Here is a 22,389-nt window from a genome sequence, read left to right on the forward strand (position 1 = left end):
GTATTTATAACTACGTTGATAAATATGAATATCAGAACTGGAATTGTTTTGGTATTCAAGAGAAGAAATCCGGAAACTAAACTGACAGCAAACTGTTGTAGAGGAATTAGACGTCAACAAATGATTTGTAAGTAAATTTGTTTATTTCTCCTCATGAATTATAATAATCTGCTATCACAGTAGGATATAAGTCTATCACAGTTATATCTGGCGATACTCCTTAGTTTAACGAGATACGCAAAGAGAAAGGTTTGTTTCTTTATGTAAAATAGATTGACAAGTTATTGATAACACAATCAAGCCGTACTGTAGTTGCTGTTTTTCTGCATCAAGGTAAAATACTGCAAAATCACAAATTTTCGCTGAGTTCGTGGCTACAGTCAGTTACAGGTTCACGAACTGTTGGAAATTCCGTTGAAAGTTTGAGTATTGGCGGATTCCAATGGTGTAAAGATGTAGTAATCCACGAAATCAAATACCCATGAAACAAAAATAATGAAAAGAATTTCGAGTCTGACGAAAATGTATAATATTACAGTATGTATGGCAGACCGGACTGCTGATGGATTCAGCCGTGGCTACATTTTGTTGTCACAATACATCTATTGGAAACGACTGTGATATTACCGACACGATCACCACTAAAGTGTTAAGTTCATTGACATGTTGAATAACGTTAAAACAACAACGTATTTCCCACGGATAATGTCTTATACATCCAATACACTCTAGACAATTAATGAACAGTCATATAGTAAAATTGTTAATACACACTCCATTTTATGAAACTGATAAATTTCTGTGCAAATTCCGGTCTTCGTATAACGTAAGACAACTTTTATGCAACAGATAATACATATATACACAAGATTGTGTTGAACAAGCAATTGAATAAAAATGAAAAAGACACAATAATCGATGGCGAATGAATAAGTGAATTCCGTCATGAATTATCACAGAATCTTTGCTCTCTCAGTTGGTAAACGGTCCCGACGTTCTGTTTAACCGTCTTCCGTATCTGGACCTATAATAAATGACCAAAATCATACTTAAGACAAATCTTAACTCTTACCAAAACGTACGTAGGTTTTGGCCATAAAACGCTTTCTTTGTTTAATCGAACTAATATGTTAAAGTTAAATGTCATTTGGTATTTAAACGAATTTGAATTTCTTATACCAATTGAATTAAACAAGGAGAGTATGTGAATAAAATATAGGTTCTCGTGGAGCCCCTTGACAAATGTCAGAATAAGACCAGGTGCGCCGGAAGAGTAAGCGCCTTCTGCTTTAGAAATGTTACGCCCTTAAATGGAGAACTGTGGTAGTGATAATGCAAGATCCAAACATATAAACGAATTTTTAATGATGATAGAGTATGTTATTTCAGACTATTTCATGGTATGAATAAAAAAAAGGAGCTGGGTAACATGTAAATATAAACAAAAAATCCTCCTTTTACTATTATATGCCAGAAACCAAATGTCGAGACAAGCTGATAATATGAAAGACTGTATCATCCTTAAATTTCAGCTATTTAGGGTATAAACAATCATATGTTTCTCTGTTTATCAATATAAATGATATTAATTAGTGACTCAGAAATAACTACAAACCAATATTGTGGTATAGCGTCTAATTGTCGGTTTTCTGCTCCTCTTCCTCCTCCTCCTTTACCGGATCTACATTAGCTATTGGGTTCTCTGGCACGATATCTAGAGCCTCAACTTGGCGCTTCTTCTTCCTTCTTGGGGTCATATCGTCAAACAGGAACTGGATTATGGAAATTGTTTAAATATACATCTCAAAGGAAGTATCATTTTAGTAATACATGATTAATTAATAGAAACTATTACCATATGCTAATTAATAATAATTGTGATGTACACAAATGAAACATCAAGCAAAGTCTAACGGTTATACAGTATACATTCCATTGATTAAATCATAGATATATATATACATACAGTAGAAAGAAACTGATATCCACGAACAAAAATCAAATTTCATCTGAATGCTTTGATAATAATTTTATTGTTTTCCCTTATTTCGTTGATTATGAGTTTAAATTACCGTTCCATTTTTTTTGGTATGCTCTGATGTTTAATGAGTTATCGTGCATGATCGTCAGTGATTATTGTATTAGGGTACTCACCCCCTTATCCGACTTTTCGCGTTTATCTCGTTCCCGTCTCCGTCTCTTGGCGTCGCATATAAGACAGAGGTTCCCATTGGTCTGTTTCTCCGATCGCCTACACTCCACACAGTAAATACCTATAATGACAAACGACATTAATAAATTGTGAGTTAGATACAGTAGATCAAAAATATGAATTAAACTGTATCGTGTAGCTGTTTCGACCTTCTAAGACTCGTCAGTAAGGTTAGGGATATGATACAGCTGTTTCGTCCTTCTAAGACTCGTCCGTAATGATAGTGACACTATACAGCTGTCTCACAAGGACTCGTCAATGATGCTAGGGACACCAACAGCTGTTTAGTCCTTCTAGTGTTGTTCAGTGCCTAACGTATTACTACTAACGAGGAGATGGAAAAACCCAAAATAGACCAAATATAAAAGACCTGTAACTCATTTTTTTTTCTTTTTCTTTTTCTTTTTAATTTCAAAAGAACGTCATGTAGCATTAGTTGATATAAATAACATATATATCCAGCAGTGTGTTGTAGAACACATGGATGTCTGTACATGGAAATCGTACTTGTGAATATATTTAAACTTTTTATGCAGAGATGTGCAACTTGAATAACCAGTGGTAGTATGGCGTAATGTAAAACACATTGCAATGATTTCGAAAGCATCATATTTTGGGAGATCAAACGAATGGTCGTTCAGTTAAATCATTCAGCATAAACATGTACAACAGCGTCCATTAACAACTGCCAAAATGACCAGAGAAGTTAAGAGAAGGAATTCGTAAAGGAACTAAATATGGACAGTGAACGCTTGGCCGACACATCGAATTCAACAACGAATAGCGTCGGCGTTACTATCAGGCAAATGTGAACAAAATGAGGTAATTTCCTAAGTATGAAGAATCAATGTTTCAAGTAACAAGTAACAAAGTCCGATTTTTTTTTGATGTAGGTCGAAGGACAAGATATAGATCAGAATGGCCTACTTTACGTACATGACACATCGCCCTACATGAACTAAGATACAATAGGTGTCCTGATAAGATGAGATGCCGAAGGATAGGAAGGGAACACAACGCAAACCTTTAACACAGCAATGCGACCAGCTACCATGCTAAAGACATACCACAGCGTTCATAGACATGGACAAAACATGTCACAACGTTCATAGACCGGGACAAAACATACCACAGCATCATAGAGAGACCAACCAACCAATTGTTTTCCCATAGACCTTAGTGTTAACGTTTTGGATTATTTCATTCAAATTCTTGAATTGAATATGACGATTATGGTTTATAACAAAAGTTTAGGGTCTGATATAACACCTAATCAAAAAAAAAAAGTTGGGTCCTTCAGCTCAAATTTTCTCCAGGGTAGCCATTTTGAAAATAGGTGAATTTCGCAGTAAAAATTCTCAAAAATCTTAAATGTTTACCTGTTTACTATTATTACGTGAACTTTTGGGAAAAAAACCAATTTATATCAACATTTCTTATTGATAGTTACCTATCAGGCTACATATCTATTTTCTCACTTCATAACATACTGGCCAATCAGTGGCTGCCAGACATTTTATCCTTGGCTCAACGTTCTATACACAGGGGCTGTTTCAAAAATATATTTTTTCAATTGGTTGGTTGTTCCCTATACACGGTCAAAACATGTCACAACGTTCATAGACCGGGACAAAACATACTACAGCGTTCAAAGACACGGACAAAACATACTACAGCGTTCATAGACACGGAGAAAACCTACCACAGCGTTCATAGACAGGGACAAAACCTACCACAGCGTTCATAGACACGGACAAAACCTACCACAGCGTTCATAGACACGAACAAAACATACCACAGCGTTCATAGACACGGACAAAACATATCACAACGTTCATAGACCGGGACAAAACCTACCACAGCGTTCATAGACACGGATAAAACATAATGCAGCGTTCATAGACACGGGCAAAGCATACCACAGCGTTCATAGACACGATCAAAACATACCACATCATCATAGACACGGACAAAACATATCACAACGTTCATAGACACGGACAAAACCTACCACAGCGTTCATAGACACGGACAAAACCTACCACAGCGTTCATAGACACGGACAAAACATGTCACAACGTTCATAGACACGGACAAAACCTACTACAGGGTTCATAGACACGGACAAAACCTACCACAGCGTTTATAGACACATACAAAACATACCACAGTAATCATAGACACGGACAAAACCTACCACAGCGTTCATAGACACGGACAAAACCTACCACAGCGTTCATAGACACGGACAAAACCTACTACATCGACTTCGTTTTACATAAAGAGACAAAAAAAGTATTCTCATTTCTGTAAAACACGATTGTTTCGAGCAATTCAAACAAAAAGAACTAAAATCCGACCATCTAAACATACCACGTACATGTATGTTCAAATGTACAGCTAAAACATCCACAAGTCATGTCGTCTGATACAGAACATCCTTCAACTTGTAAACAGAATGCCCTGACATGTAAGTCGCTGTACAACTGACCTGTATGTTGAACGTTAAGTCGTTCCTGATGTCGTTTCTTCTTCTCTTTTCGTTCTTCTTTCGTCCTCTGCTTGTTGATCTCCAGCCAACCTTCCGGCTCGCTTAGTGTTTTTATATTTTTCATCTTCTCTCGCTGCTCCTCGATGTACACTCGGTACACATCGTCATAGTTCCTCTGGAATACATAGGACAGTTAATAGTTACCGTTAATGCGCTGAATTATCTCATTTTATGATGACACAACAACGCAACCCGATCAAATAGCTAAATAGCTTTCACAAAATATAACCGTATAAAGCAAACAATCCTGCATATATATGCAACCCGTTTTGATTGCTAATAAACTACAAGTCGTTATACAGAACCTCTATAAAAAGGCCACTCTCATATAAGGACAATTACCTCTGCTCTAGTGCTCTCCTGTGTAGTCTATATAGGCAGGTTTGACTGTAGGACGATTTTCACAAATTGTTATTTACTGTTTAACTGTTTGTTTATACAGTGGAACTTCCCTAAACCGACAATGCAAGGTACATGTATATTTGGTCGGTTTGGGGAGGGTTTGGTTTGGAGAAGTGATCCATTTTAACCTGGCAGGATCCGGGGATAACATATTGTAGGCTGATTAGCCTCTGAAGTGTTTCGAAAAATTTAGACAGCAAACATCACAAAAGGATATATGTCAACATTCGCATAGCTGTATATTAAGACTACATAACTTCGAATAATGAATTGATTCTATAAATAACTGAAAAAGACACGTATAAATAGCACATTCAACTACGAATGAAGTAATGTATCCCGTATACACCGAACAATGGATACAGAACTGCTCCATAAAATCAAGAGAATATCGACATAACACAGCCGTAATATCCTAACTCAAAAACAATAGAGAATATCGACATAACACAGCCGTAATATCCTAACTCAAAAACAATAGAGAATATCGACATAACACAGCCGTAATATCCTAACTCAAAAACAATAGAGAATACCGACATAACACTGCCGTAATATTCTAACTCAAAAAACAATAGAGAATATCGACATAATAACACATCCTTGAGAAAGAACAATGATAATCAGACCAGGTGTTCCGGGAAAAAATGAGAACTTTGGTGGTGACAACGGAACCATTAGACATATCAACTGGAATCGAACACGCCTGACTTCATATCGCAACAGGAAATAAAAATGGTAACTAGACTCACTATTAGGGGATACGAACAAGGCTGATATCACAGCCTGATATCACACAAGGAACTTGGGTTGGTAAATAGACTCACCATAAGGGGATACGAACAAGGCTGATATCACACAAGGAACTAGGATTGGTAACTAGACTCACCACTAGAGGATACGAACAAGGCTGATATCACAGCCATCACACAAGGAACTTGGAATGGTAACTAGACTTACCATAAGGGGATACGAACAAGGCTGATATCACACAAGGAACTTGGATTGGTAATTAGACTCACCATTAGGGGATATGAACAAGGCTGATATCACACAAGGAAATTGGGTTGGTAATAGACTCACCATTAGGGGATACGAACAAGGCTGATGTCACAGCCTGATATCACACAAGGAACTAGGATTGGTAACTAGACTCACCACTAGAGGATACGAACAAGGCTGATGGCACAGCCTGATATCACACAAGGAACTAGGATTGGTAAGAGACTCACTATTAGGGGATACGAACAAGGCTGATGTCACACAAGGAACTTGGATTGGTAACTAGACTCACCATTAGGGGATACGAACAAGGCTGATATCACACAAGGAACTAGGATTGGTAATAGACTCACCATTAGGGGATTAGTCTTCCACTGACTGCTTCGACACTTCATACAGTACTCATTGTCCGAGCCGCTGTAACCTCCACATCGGATACATAGCTGGGCTGTAAAGAAGATGCAATTGATGTAACAAAACGTTTTGTGTTTTAAAATGACTATTTTCTATTTGCTTCAACATAAATTGGTACTTTTTCTTTCTGTTTCCGTTACTGATCAAAATATTTTTATGACAATAGATTTAAATGAAAAAATAATTCAAAAAAAAAACACAGTTAATATGCATTACTTAATCACTCTCCTCTGTTTACAAATCAAAGATGTCCTACTTCCATATCCTCTGAAAAATCGGCCTATCATTGACCAGGAAACAGGTACTCGCTGCTGTACCTATAGCACGATTTGTAAGAGATGTCTAAACTTGGGCTCTTTAGCTCTTCTCCGATCTTAAGTTTTATCCTGATCCATTTTCTAAACAACTTCTTTTTCTTTTTAATGTCCCTCTTGGCATTGCCTAAATTAAGCTGAGCGTTCACCATGCAAAGAATGTTTAGGGTACTTTATACCTGGCCGAGACAAACTCAATTCAATAGAACTAATTTTTCTGCTTACTTGACTGGTTCACCTTTGTCAGTTTAATTTGACCGAATGGAGTATCACGCTACTATTTCCATATGGGGCATTTCAGTGTGACGGTACTATAAAAGCCTCTGTTTGTGGCCGAGAAACAAAAACCACAATCACGGATCACATGATATTAAGTTAATAGCTAGCTCAATTTTGATACCAAGACAAAATGTCGAACAACATGATCAAAAAAAGACGGACCTTGAATTAAGCACTGTAATCATGAAACAAATGTTTGAAAACAGAATGTTGAGAACGAAAATCAACTGTATATGTAGTATGGCAGATATTTGTTGTGTGTTTAGAGCTTACAAGATTCGATACGAAAAATTCTGTTGGAATGGCACGAACGACCTAGGACATGAAAATGGAAACGTATCAACGTATCAAAATTGTTGGACAGACAAATGTACCATCAAAAATATCACTTGGACAAATTACATTATAATATGATAAGCTACCAGCTGTACATGGCTAAAAAGACATAAGACTGTAGACAATAGCGTCTAGAGTACCGTTACAAAAGAAAGGACAGATCGGGGACTATAGGTAATGCCATCACATTAAATTCTAATTACTATGATGGTATGTTGATATATAATCCAAGAATACATGGCCTTTCCTACACATTTCTCTTCAGAATGATAATGAATATCACTAATTATCATACAACAGTAGCACACGGTGACTGGGAATGAAGAATATGGTGTTCTGATGATAGTTACTCCGAAAAAAACTTTACTTAATATTCGACAGGCATGGATTTATGATCTAGAGCACTGCGTTAGTAATCCTTACCTAGGATCCCCTGTCTGCGGATGAGCCGAGCATTGACCGCCTGTATCCTGGGAGTAGATGATGGGGACGCGTACGGTGACAGTGTTATCTTTTCCTTTGTCATGGCTGCCATTGCATCTCTTCTGCACTCATATCATGGCTGCCAAAAGCTAGAAATAGTTACGTATCTACCGTCTAAGGACTTGGCACAGAAAAGACCTTGGCGATTTAGACAGCCATTTTGCCAAAATGATTTCTGTGAGTGATCGTCGCTAAACCTTGGGCGGTTCGAGACTTTGTTTGAGGGGTAGGGAGTTCTTCATTACCTAGTAACGGTGTAAGTGTTATCAAGATGGACGCCGGTGCCATTGTAGGGGACGGGGATGAAACAATTGACAACCATTGAGCGACTCGAGGTTTGCGACAATGAACGATAGATAATGGTGTTTCTGTAGGTACGGCTTTTGACACTAGGCATTCCTACACACGATACCATCATCTGCGCTTCACCAAGTATTGTTTATGGGAACACTATTCTCTGATTGGCGTGGAATTAATTGCCATAAACAAACAACCGGTTTACCTATGCTGCCCCCTGCCGGCAGGTCAGAGAGACAAAACATGCGCGTTCACCCGTTCATGGGAATGGAGCTAAAATGAACAGACAGTCGACATATGTTTTTTTCCATGGACACTAATCTTACACAAAATGAGTAGGCATAATTCTAAAATAAATAAATATATGAAACTTTATCAATACAGACGTATATCTAGTTTCAACAATTGAATATACCATTAGGTAATTAATAAATTGCAACTTTAGACATGTCATTGTTATATTAAAACAAAACTAATACAATTATCTCATTGAAAACATTTATTTGTTATACACGACACAAAACTAGCAATAAATACATACATGTATATTTACAGACATCGATGGGAATACCTGTCACAAACCCCACAACATCATTACAGGTAGATATACCTCCTGTATCTACCGTTTGTTGTGTGCTCATATTAATTGACCATTGTTGTACACATGTGAAGAAATACTTGTAGTTAAATAATAATTGTTCAAATGAACACGAATTTTTATAATTGTTAGATATATATGCATGACTCCACTGCACAAATACATGCAAAAAAGAGGCGGCTAATGTGAGTGCAAAGCCGATGCGGGATTTCATAATCTCGTATTGTAAGGGGGACATTGGAAAAATAACGTTACAACACGGGGGGCATCTCCTCTGTCTTGTGAGATCACACCGATCTTCACGTGATCTCAACTGTTGTGTAGACATTAAAGCCATATCAATACTTCGGGCCAAAATCAGGAAAATAAATGGGAGAGACGCACTGACTATGTGGATACTGTCACTAGTTTGGTGCGGTCGTAGGCTAACATTTGTAAACGAGCGAAGCGCGGAAATTTGTCTCTTTCATCACCTAGCTCCGGATAACAACACTTTTGGCGTAAAATGCTACAATTGGAAACTAAGAAGTGTCATATTGGTGTTTAAACACTATTGATACATCAATATAAAGACTTTGATAGACTCGGTGCTTAACACGACGGTCGCGATTAGACACTTCAATATAAATGCCCTGCTGTACAGAGAAACGTGATATACTTCCTTGTGACGGAGGTTTACACTGATTCCGACTGGTCTGTATGTATTAACTGTCTGTGATGGCAGTTTCATTAATCACGCGTGGATAAAATTTGTTTAACAGTTAAATGTCGTATAAGTTCAGAAAGATTTGAGACCATTTTAAGATTAAATCTTCTATAGAATTGTAGTTTGATAGATTTTAAATGTCCCTAGTACACTGTCAGACATTCAGCAAACATTGTACATCCAAATGTACTGCTATATGTTTACCATTATATCATTCATATAAGGTATTGTTCTCAACAACAATAGCAATACAACAATATTAATATTTTACCCACTCTTTGAAATATTTCCCTTGTATTATGTAAATTTAGTAAATAAATCAAGAAAAGCTTGTTCCTCATTCCTCCCTGCGTTATTGGTTTCATTATTATTTCTTTTGCCCCCCCCCCCCCCCCCCCCCCCCCCTTCCCCGTACATAAAGGGACTAATGGTCTCAACTATATTTAATAGCTGGTTGTGGATAATTTTGATTGCACGATGGAGACCGTCAGGGAAATGTCTTCCACCAATAGTGGTGTTGACAACAAAATCGTCACTTTTAGGTTCATGATATGCAAACGTAACCCATGCTCTTTCAAAACGTATCCAAATTATGATACCGGTTGAATTTCTTTTAAAACGTATCAAAATAATGACATAGGTTGAATTTCTTTTAAAACGTATCAAAATTAAAATTAAGGTTGAATTTCTTTTAAAACGTATCCAAATTATGACATAGGTTAAAGCAGGTATCGTTAAATGCACCTCCCCTCCTACATTTTAACATGTTCAAGGCCATTTTGAGTCTCCCGACTTCCCCTTTGGATTTCCAACTCTATCCCTCCCTCAACATGACTAACGAGTTCTAGAAGGACGAAACAGCTGTATGATGTCCCTAACATCACTGACGAGTCCTAGAAGGACGAAACAGCTGTATGATGTCCCTAACATCACTGACGAGTCCTAGAAGGACGAAACAGCTGTATGATGTCCTTAACATCACTAACGAGTCCTAAAAGGACGAAACAGCTGTATGATGTCCCTAACATCACTGACGAGTCCTAGAAGGACGAAACAGCTGTTGATGTCCCTAACATCACTGATGAGTCCTAGAAGGACGAAACAGCTGTTGATGTCCCTGACATCACTCAAGAGTTCGAGAAGGACGAACCAGCTGTATGATGTCTCTAACATCACTAACGAGTCCTAGAAGGACGAAACAGCTGTATGATGTCCCTAACATCACTAACGAGTCCTAGAAGGACGGAACAGCTGTATGATGTCCCTAACATCACTAACGAGTTCTAGAAGGACGGAACAGCTGTATGATGTCCCTAACATCACTAACGAGTCCTAGAAGGACGAAACAGCTGTATGGCGGCCCTTACATCACTGACGAGTCCTAGAAAGACAAACAAGTTGTAAGGTTTCCTTAACTTCAAGTCATGGAAGGACGAAACAACTGTGTGATTTCCCTAAAATCACCGCAGTCATAGAAGGATGACACAGCTGTATGATCTTGATTTATATTAATCTGTCTACAGTACTAAGTATACTATATATCTTACCTTCATATGTAAAGGTGATATCCACCTGTCTTTGTGTCATCCTAAACTCGTTGAAATAAAGTTCTAAAGATTCGTATCAGATGGCATGATTTTTAACATGATTCTAGAGAAGTCACCAGGAAAAAAATAGGATTTAAGCGAACTTTGGGTGATCTATGTGTTTTTTGTTTTGTATTTTGGACTCTTAATATCTGTATAATACCAGAGACATATATACATCTGTATATATGTCTCTGATAATACATGTTGAATACTGGATACGGGGCGATTTATGTAATTTTTGTTTTGTATTTTCGACTGTTAATATCTGTATATACGAATAACATCACAAGAGTAATTAGAATCTAGTCTTTGCAACCTGAACGAAATAGGAGACGAGTTCCATTATTTAAACAGGGAAATTATTTATCTAGATACTATTATGACAGACCCAGTGCATTCAAGTTTAATACCCTTTTTAATTTTGTAGTTGATGATTAATTGAAATCACTTGTGAAATTAATTAAGCAAATAAGTATACGACTCAACACTATTTAAAATATATGCTCTTGCTTAACAAATGTATCAATGTATTATTTGATATGTCCTGTACAATTTTGTATGTACAATTGTATGTCATTCTCTACACTTTACATGTTTATGAGAATAAAATCTTGTCATTGTTATTGTCATGGTATAATACAGGTTGAGTACAGGGTACCTACATATAGCCGTTACCGAGAGCTTAATACACAGTACGTAATATATCATACACACGTGCAAATACAAAAACAATAGAATCACAACTCAACATGTTTGATAAAACGAATGATAAGGTGATTGGACAAAGGCCCAGTTGGTCATATGTATAACTTAGGCCACGGAGCCCAAAGGTCTAGCAATCGTGCAATGATTTTGACATTTCTTATCACATTTTTCACACATGATATCGTCCATGAGGGACTTCCATTGATTTTGTATTAGGACGGGAAAGGTCAAGTTCGTTATTTAAATAAATGTATTCCGGACATTTGAACTGGAATTACTGCTTCTGGTCTCAGTGGGGTAACTGACTGACCCGACTAGACTGTGTGTAGCGGTATATACATATCATGGTGATCGATACTATACACACAATTATACAGCATGCCATAGATACACTTATTTTCTTCATTCAAAGAAAGCCGGTAGTTTCCTTGAACAATTAAAACATACAGAGAATTGTACTTTCAATATATTTTCACTGGAAGCTTTGTATTTCGAACCATTTTCTGGTTTAATTTATATGTTTTATACATTTCAACGTTATGTAATTCGAGCTGTTCATTTTAACACATTATTTTCAATATACATGTAGATTCAGAGCTCGGTTTTATCTGTTGGATATTTAAATGTGATATATTCAAAGCATGTTTTATGACAAATCAGGAAAATGTTGATAATCTTTGAGGTTTAATTTATAATAAATGATTAGCTTTGAAGCTGTTTACATCATACAGATCTGGAGCAATGTCTGGATGTACGAGTCCAGAGTTGGGGTTATTAGGGCACCATTTAACGGACCAAGTTCGAGAATCAAGACACTAAATTGGCAATTTACACCGATAACTAAGAAACTAGGTAAAATGTTACTTAAGTAGGGTTGAATGACATATATATACAGCCAGTTATAGGGCGGTGTGTGACCGACTGGCTGCTCTCTAGCAATCATCCCAATTTATCATCCCTAATAGTGTCATACGGTACCGTTCTGCTGTCTTCATCAGCCAGTAACATTACTATGGTTTGTGATAAATTTTACTCGTTTTCGCTGTAGAAGAGTTCATTTCGTAGAAATGAATGTATACGGAATGAACCCTTGGCTAATGAAGACGTTCTGTGAGAACAATTTGCGGAGAAAATGGTTAGTTATACTATCCAGCCTTACAAGTTCAATAACACATAGCAACAAAAAAAAACATACCTTATGTTTTGTTTAGTTCTTTCCTGTTCTAATTTCTTCCTATGTTGGAAATAACATTGAATATTCGTTTGAATATTAATAAAAAAAATCCAATATTATGAGTTATTGTTATAAATTAGTCGATCCTAACAAAACTTAAACGATGATCTAGAAAATTAAGAATTCTTGTCAGCAATGAGTATGCCATGATAAACGTTTTATTCTACCACAGTAACTCGGTGTCCGACTTTGAAAATGTACAGTAGCTTAGTATCTGATATGCATGGCAAAATGGTCACCAGGATATTGGAAACATGATGAAACTTTGATGGAAAATGAACGAATAAGGCTGCTATGGTGTGATTAAAAAGATGTAGCTGCACAAAAAGTGAGTAAACAACGACTTTTGTTGTATTAGAGAAATTAATAGATGGCTTAAAAGTCAGTCAAGTAGAAAACAGGTCACAGTGACCTACATTTCACAATATGGCGAAGTACTTTCAGAGATGTTTGATGTGAGGATTTTAAGTACATGTAGGATTAGATAAATTCAGTAAAGCACCAATGTCAACCTGGAATAGAAAACATACTGTCGGTGGAGCAGCTTGGTTAGAGTACCCTCGGACTCTCCACTCTCCGGATCAATCATCTATAAACAGCGACAGAGAACAAAAGTAAGTCCTTGTTAGAATGATATACTACTCTTTAAAGGCCCTTTGGTACAGCATGCCTTAAATTGCCATTCGAAAATAAATACAAAAGCGAAAAATATCAGCATGAAATGTTGGCCGACATCAAACAGCAGGATACAACAATTATCAATCTATGAAAGATTAGTTACGGAAACTGGTCCCCTACTGGACTTCTCCACAGGAACCAATAGTACTTTATCATCCAATCTTTTTTGTATCTTTAAGAGCAATCATCAGCACCTGAAAGGTAGTTATATTGGTCACAGAGGATTTATATGAACTGTTGACAGTTCCATTTCAATCAAAGTTGAAGCATGTTTCTTATTTCCCAAGTTTTTTTCCTCACACACACCTTACTAACAACACATATCTTTAATGAATGCATATTATCAGTTTTGAATTAATTGGTTAGAATTTTTGGGCTCTATCAACTTTTGGCACACTGTTAAAATTTGCACTTTGTTTACAACTATGTAGTCAAATAAATTTCAGATGATTTTTTTTGTTTTTGTTTGATTTTTTTCTCCCCAATACAAGTGTCAAGAGAGTAGAAAACTGGAGATAAGGGTATAAAGTCTAACCAGGATATAGATGTACGGTGGGCACTTGTTGTGTAACTAATATATATAATCATTGACAGATTAATTGCAGCTTTATCTTGCTATTAGTCCAGTCATTTTATGACGAAAATAGCTTAAAGGTCAAACTAATTGCAAAAGAATTTATTTGTAGTTTTTTACAAAGTTGAACATCTATATTTCTGGAATCTAAAAGTCCCAGAAAATCATTGATGTGGAACATTGAGAAAAAAACGTGTATACCTATGCTGGTTGACCAAAAGAGTGATGGGGTAAAAATGGGGGTGGGGGTATTATAAATCTCATTTAATTAATTCTAAGAAAGATATGTCAACGAATCATATATATTATGAGAGATAGAACCCAAAATTGTTCCCTAAAATCAGTTCCAATTTTTTTTGACAATGTATGACGTCATTGTGACGTCATAATTATCTCCCTTGAGGGAAAAATCAATATTTTCTCAATTTTTGATTGAAATGTTGCTAAAAAACGAAAAAAAATCTTACATTTCTCCTAAATTTCATTTCTAATGTCATTTGTACATTGTAAGTGATATTTCCAAACCAATTACAGTATTTTTTTTTTTGCAAAATAATGAATAATAATGTTAATTTTTAATATAATTAGCAATTGCAATGTTTCTAAAATCGGTGTATAAACCAGACTTAATTTCTTTTCAGGAAAATTAGCTACTTCAGATTGCAAAATCAATGTTTATATATATTACAGCATCATATGTAGCTTATCAATGAATTACACTTACTGCTTAGAGACATTCCCTTAAGAATCTTCTTGATTTCTTCAATATTCTTCTTATCCATACGATTGGTCATAACTCATATTTGAGTCTATCTCCATAAATAAAATTGATTTTGGTATTACATTTCATTATTGATATTCACCACACGGCGTTTTTTCATCTTGAAAACAACTACCAAAATACTGTTCTTCAATCCATATCTGAAGATCTGTTTGTTCTTGTATATTATAATCTGTCTATTTCACCACAAAGTCTACAATATCTTTATGAGAATACATTTTATAAACAATTGTTTTCGCTTCCAATACTTTTGCTGTTACCTCACTGCAATTGCATGTCAGCGTTCTTAATATTGTAAACTCTAGTCATGCCTGTCAACAGCGAAAATTGTTAAAGATCCTCGTTGCTATCAGTTGTCACAGAATCAGAATTTGAACAGCTGATTCCTCTACACTCTTTACACGCAGGTGAACATTCTAAACCGTACTTCCTACAGCTGCACCTTTTGTTTTCACAATTGATCTTACAGCTGCATCGAATTATTTTCAGTAGATGTTCTGGCGCAGCTGCCATTTTTGACTTCAAAGGGAGCAATTTTCCGTCTTTCAAAGACCATCCCCAATCCGATGGCTCCTGCGAATTCTCTCCTATCCAGCAGTGACACTGTAAATATGAGCGCATGCTATGAAAACGCGCTGCATCTGAAGTTGGTGGCAGTGTGTTTACTTGGATGGATTTTGTTCCCGTCCTCACCTTCAATGCAAATTTGCGATAGCGGAGAACATCAAGTGCTTCATCTGGGGTTCCACCATACAATGCGATGATAATGTTTTCACCTGCCTGGACAACTCTACTGTAAGTTGCATCCGCTGACATGAAAACTGCAGCTTGGGAAATCAGATATTGACTCTGTTGAAACTTCTTAAAAGCGGCACCTTTCCCTATACCAAAGAGGCGAGAAGTAGAATCGCATCCGGTAAGTGCATGCAACGCAAGCAATGAATTGCACAGATCTTCGCCAAGTGTTTTTTTCGTGCGGTTTATATCCCATATCTTCGACTCTTTTCCAGATGTCCTGTTGATTTCGCTTCGAAAATAAATGTTACTGAATGCAGTGTTGGCATGGAAGCATAACAGGACAAGAAGGTCGGTATCCTCTCCAACTACCTCTACAGGCTGCATTCTTGCACAAGACACCGCAGTCTGGACGATAGACAGATCTGCATCATCTTCAGCATGAACAGTGACAAATCCTTTGTCTTGTAGTTTGGAACTAAGTAAATTAATAAAGGCCTGCTTGTTTTCCGGATTGGATAGGAATGCTTCCTTCTTCGTTCTACATGGCATGTTCTCAGTAAAGTCCGCTATTCTTCTCGAATAGGTCCCCCTGTTACGCCGCATGTGAGTAACATCTTTGATTGTTGGTCCATTAAGGTAGCCATCAAATACAACAGTTGGTTTGTCATATTTCCTACTGACATACTCGACATATGCACTACAGATGGATGAAAAAGATGCTCCTAGTGCCCATGGAATTCTCTGAAGCAGAGAACCTCCGTCAATAACACTTATGATGTCGCATGGGAGTGACTCCGAGCTACAATTTCCTGTATTCCATATTGCATCAGCTAGAGCTGGTTTCTGAGCCTGTCTCGGCAATCCCGAAGAATCAAATAAAGAAGATGGAAATCCACACAGTTCGTATTTGAACAATTCAGCCGGATCATCATACATGTGGCCTGAAGCCACAGTAAGACGCTGAAATAGAAGCTGGGGGTCCACTTCAATCCTATCCCCATCAACTTTAACACATGTTTTTGTACCAAGAGTAACAACTTGCTTTGATCTTTTGAAGGAATGTTCAAGAATGCTATGGCCAGTCATTTCTTCAATTATTGCCTTTCCTACTTCTCGTGCTGAATCCTGGTTCACGGCATCATCTGCAGTTTCCCCGGTTTCTAAGTTACGAAGCGATGGGTCATCTGAAAATGGATTTCGCTCCTTCAACACTGCAAGAATTGTCTTTACATCTTGGCAATCTTTTTCCTGTCTTGCTGTCGAAGTCTCTTTGTGTTGCTCACTTGTCTGATACCCAGTCCCAGTTAAGGCTTGCATCGCATTATTCACATCAGCACAAGCTGGCATAGACAGCAGCCATTGAGATCTCTGGACCTCCCCCATCCCCCGTCCTCTTGTCAAGCCGCCAGTCGTCTTTACACTCCTCATCAACTCCTGCTCAATGACAAGATCTGAAGACAGACCAGCCCAATATCTATCACTTCTTCTCAGAACATGGTATCCATTCATGAATAAAGCGCAAACATCCGGATGTGTGGAGTTGAGGTTCTGCATTGTAGCAAGATATGTGTATGCAGACTTTGCATACAAATTGTGCCCCGAAGCAGCAAAATATGGCAACATCTCGTGGACACATTTCAGATGAAGATTCCAATCCCCTATTCTCTCGGCTCTGATGTAGGACTTGAGGAGTTGCACCATATCTGTGTATCGAATCCAAAGATTAGCTGTTCGTCGACCATTCAGTGATCCGACCTCTCTGGAAAGCGCATTTGCTATATCTTCTATGGCATCACTTGACATTAATGTGTCCATGGGTATATCGCCTGTGGTAAAGCTGTCATAGAGATCAGCAGCTGTAGCAAGAAGGTGTCCTTCTTCATGTTGTCCGGTCTCTGTGTCGGTGCCAAAAGCACGGGAGACAAGAAGAGCATGTATCGCAGTATCAATCAACATATGTCCCCTGACGGCTCGCGCAACGGCCTTCCCGCTCAGAATGTGTGTGACAGCGTTCGGTGCATATACTGTTTCTAGTATCTGTTGAAGACCGGATCCGTCCATTATGTAGCCAATAGCTCCAAGAAAACTCATCTGGAGATGAAATCCTCCGAGTCGAAGGACGGTAGTCTTGATGCTACTTCCCTGAGGTTCGTTGGCAATGATGGTGTATGCCTTCCAGTACAGAGGCTGATCAAAAGTAATAATTGGAGTTGTTCTGTTTTCCCTAGCCAGCTTGCATGTGAATTCCAGTGTGGAGTAGATACACGTCATGTCACTTGGGCTCATGTCGATCATAGGAAGAAATGTGATTGCTGATTTCCCAGGATGGCTTCCATTCTGGACCATCTGCATAACTCCAGCCCACCCTGGCATTGGTGACCTTAATGTCCAGATTGTCTTCAGGAAAACATCAAGCCGTACAGCCGAATCTGTCCTTTCCATAACTCTCAGTTTGGGAAAAGATAATGACGCCATAGAGTTGGTGGGTTGTCGGTAGCTCGCTATCTCTATTCTTCCCAACAGCTTTAGGTAGTCTGGTGCCACATCCACACGAGAAATAGGCCGGCTAGTGTATATCCCCGGTGTCACTCCTGCAATGATTCCCATTCCATGGAAGCTGTTATTTCCGTCCAAGGTTCGGACATTGTGATCAACATTGTCCGCGACAAACTGGATGCAGCTCCCAGGTAATATGCCATGAATGGAAGTACCGAGAGATGCTGCTGCACTCGCCTCAAACTTCTGAACTTCGGCGTATGATGAGCAAAATCCAAGGCTGTGGCAAATGTCAATCAGGAATTTAGAAGCAAAATGATGGTGAAGTTGAACTCCTAATCCAAGCTGAAGTGGTGGTTGTAAGACTCTTGGTCGGGTTGCTTGGATGATAGCTTGGCCTATAGACGATACTTTTAAGTTTGAATCTTTCTCGCTGAAGAGCAATCGTAGAAAATTTTGGAGGTTGTTTGGGATATATTCCAGATTGTGTTCAATGGAAGATATGTCGGATGCTGCTGGGAAAAATGTCTTTGAAGCTGGAATTGACTTAATTTCAGATAGCAGGAGCTTTGCTGCAGTTTCAATGATGGCAGATCTTTCATCCTCTTGATTCTCTTTAGGTCGTCGATAAAATTCTTGGATGATTGATTTTGCTGTTTCCCGCAGAGTTACAATACCTGGATTTCCGCTTTTATCCGTTATCAAAATGGCCTCTCCAAAGTGTTCAAGAAGCTTCTTCTTCATGTATACTGTACTGTAAGCTAGATCCCCACACATCATTGACATTTTGTCTACAAGATCCTTAACTGTAATTTGTTCTGTGTCATTGTTTTTAAGGTAAGCGACAATCTTCAAAAAATATTCATGACTTAAGTTAGGCCGCCCTTTAACTGCTTTGCTTTTCTTGCTGTCTGGGGTGAATGCCAATGGAATAGACTTCTTTGTCCTAAAATTTACATTACATGTCTGGTGGTAAATGGCATCTGCTGCATGCAAATCATTGATTGACTGAATCCGTCCGATTACCTGTGACGCCCATTCATCTTCTCTTTCCTCACATGCTTTGATGATGACATTTTGAAAATCACTCGTCCGTACCTGAAAAACATCCATACCTCTTTTCTTGTTGGAAGACTTTGCTACCTGTCCACAGAAAAGGCAATGAGTGGCAAACTGGAAACATATCTGAGATCGGAGAGAAGGTGCATATGCGCTGCCATCTTCACATTTCCTTGGCGTCAGCTCCCTAGCAAGGTTGGTAGGATGGGTATATTTTTTCCTGCATGTTGTATGTACATACTCCCCGGGCTTTGTAATTAAGGAATCGCCCCTCTCTCTACTTACATTATTGATCGTTATGCTGCCTTTTTCTCTTAACTGAACTGCATGGGATAGATTGCTGATTGACGTTCTGCATATGACGCATGGCACAGACTCCATCTTGATAGTCCTGCAAAGTAAGGAAACACTTTCTTGTTGTATTTTGATGTAAAGTTATAATGGAAAGTATAAAACTAAAACTGAAAACGTCATCAAAACTCAAGAATAAACCTGTCTATTGTCTGAAGTGTTTTATTAACTGTATATAAACCAAACTTAGCTAAAACCAAGGAACTCCACTTCTATGAGGGCGTAGAATCAATCGGCATCAACGACATTGAAATGAAACTGTAAAAAGGAAAAATTAAACGAAAAAAACAAAACAATAAAGCAAATAAATAGTAAACAAATCATATAAATGCCATTGATCATACTTGAATATGAATATAAATTTATATAAGGACATGATATTTACGATCATATGTTCGTGTAATTTGATTTTTTGGAATTATTTACACTAAAACAAAATACGAAAACTTACACTTATGCGCTGGTCATTATTATCTGTCATGTGTTGTTTTCGCTGCCAAACTAAGTTAGAAAGAAGCTGAAAATGAAGAAAAATAGGTGTGTAAATATGAAAAAAAACAGAATTATATGATTTAATAATGCTTTGTACAGTTATTGAACCCGAGGAATTTGAGAATAAAATATCAATGCAGTATGCAGTAGGCCCTTCTTTACTTTAACGTTATTTGAATGTATCTAAGTAACCCCCCCCCCCCCCCCCCCCCCCCCCCCCCCCCCCCTCCCCGCTAACAGCGCTAAAGAGGAATATACCACCCGAGATCCTCATGTATGCATGATTTCTAACATTATTCTCATAATTATTAGTTATAAGAAAGGATTTTCCAGCCGAACCTCAATAGGTCGTTTATCTATCGCATTATTCGCAAAATGTTGACGTAATGACGTTTTGAGGCGGCATGCATGGGCTTCCATAGTTTATTTTTCGATGAAAATGCGTCTGCTAGTTTGTGTTGACTTCACTCAAAAGTTAGGGTTTGTCTTCTATATCATGAATAAAACTGTTGTTCTATAAGGATACATGGCATAAATAAGGACATTTATATCATAAAGAACGGGAAATATACTTTGTATGGGCGGTTATTTTGGTTCTCAAATGTAAACAAATCGTCCTTTCCCGAGAAGGTCTGATTTGCGATATCATGTTTTAGACGCTAACACTAGAACAAAACTTCACCAAAACTTCACCAAATTAGCTTTGTTTTTAAAGCACAATTAGTTTCATAAAGATAATGAAATGAATTGAAGATTTTATAACTTACCGGCACATTTCGCTCTGCAACTCGGGAAAATTGTTGTTGTCGTGTTGAAACGAGTTGCGTCCCTTTGATCAAATACCGCGCTACGGTAGCCCAGAGGTAGCGTAACACGATTGATACGATAAGTGTACATTAAAAGTGATATTTTTTCACTTTCCCCTTCGTAGATTTTTTGGGACTTTTTTTTGGTTGTTACTCGGCTATTTTTTCTTCGAAAAATAGTAAAATTGTTTCTTTTGCAATTAGTTTGAGGTTAAACCTTAAAATGACTGGACTATATCTGATGTTCAGCCCATGTGTATGCTACCAGGCCTTGGTGATCACACAGCTAAACTCCCGTGTGGAAGGTCTCTTCAATACCAGGCCATTGTCTCAAGACATTTAAAGGTAATTAAAGGGCCACCTGTTTGGTGGAGTGTTAACATGGCAGGGTGCCGACAATGGCTGTTGACGGCCAATACACTTCACATAATAGTCATCACGTCTATCTGTTCGGTTTACAAAAGGCCAACTACAATCTGATTTCTCACTGATAATATTGGTCATGTCTTTTTTTCTTCTGTTTATCAAACCTTGTTCCTCACTGTATTTTACAATTAACAAAAAGTTTAAACTTCAAAAGTCAAACAAATGTGTCCACATAATGGTGTGTTCCTTTACTAATTGGCATTAATTAATCGGAAATATAAACAAATCATATTAGTCTATCAATCATACACATTTAGGTATGTTCCTTAATTACTAAGTGGGATTAATCAATTGGAAGTATAAACACAAATCATATTACAAAAATTGTAGCCAAACAAAACATTAAATCTAGACACTGCGTGAGAATTATTAATCTTAATCAAAGACGTTCTATGTAATATTGAGCCGATTAGTCATAGCTGTATGGATGTATTCATCTCGATAAATGGAGAATTGTTGTTGAGGCAGAAATTACAGTTAGCTATCTGGTTGTGTTGGAAATAAAGAAGACAAAATACATTAAACAAAGAGTATAAATAGCCCAGGATGTTTTGATACAACTCCGAAATGTACAAAAATAATTCATCAATCAGTAAATATCTTTAGGAGGAATGCATCAATCAGTAAGTATCTTCAGGAGGACATCTTCAAATCTGTAGTGTTTATAATTGTATATATGGTAAGTACAGCCGACTTCTACTTTCTACAGAATTTCATCACTGAGTGGAAATGCTGTGAATTCATTAGAAGACAAACACTAGCTATATAGTATCTAATACAATACAACAACTCGAGGAATACATTTCTGGATAAAACTTGGTGTTGGGATCACTCCTCCTTACTTAATACAACACAAGACAAGGTCA

General features: G+C 37.5%; 1 protein-coding gene across 1 annotated transcript; it reads right to left on the reverse strand.

Moving 5' to 3' along the window:
- Positions 1-130: 130 nt before the first annotated feature.
- On the reverse strand, positions 131-8,408 carry LOC117342822. The gene is made up of 6 exons (XM_033905080.1): positions 7,934-8,408; positions 6,521-6,615; positions 4,704-4,878; positions 2,155-2,273; positions 1,616-1,772; positions 131-1,024 (listed from the first exon to the last, which is right to left on the reverse strand). The coding sequence occupies exons 1-5, from the start codon at positions 8,043-8,045 to the stop codon at positions 1,635-1,637; spliced, it is 639 nt and encodes a 212-aa protein (XP_033760971.1). The 5' UTR covers positions 8,046-8,408; the 3' UTR covers positions 131-1,024; positions 1,616-1,634.
- Between the last annotated feature and the right edge of the window lie 13,981 nt (positions 8,409-22,389).

Source organism: Pecten maximus, chromosome 14 (genome assembly GCF_902652985.1).
Source record: "Pecten maximus chromosome 14, xPecMax1.1, whole genome shotgun sequence".
NCBI lineage: Eukaryota > Metazoa > Mollusca > Bivalvia > Pectinida > Pectinidae > Pecten > Pecten maximus.

What these genes read in the sequence shown, in the direction of transcription:
- LOC117342822 (XM_033905080.1), bottom strand. Translation starts at nt 8,045, where the DNA reads ATGGCAGCCATGACAAAGGAAAAGATAACACTGTCACCGTACGCGTCC. An exon ending in CCGCAGACAGGGGATCCTAG is followed by an intron (nt 6,616 to 7,933) that starts GTAAGGATTACT and finishes TCTTCTTTACAG; the next exon opens with CCCAGCTATGTATCCGATGT. An exon ending in GGAAGACTAATCCCCTAATG is followed by an intron (nt 4,879 to 6,520) that starts GTGAGTCTATTA and finishes TATGTATTCCAG; the next exon opens with AGGAACTATGACGATGTGTA.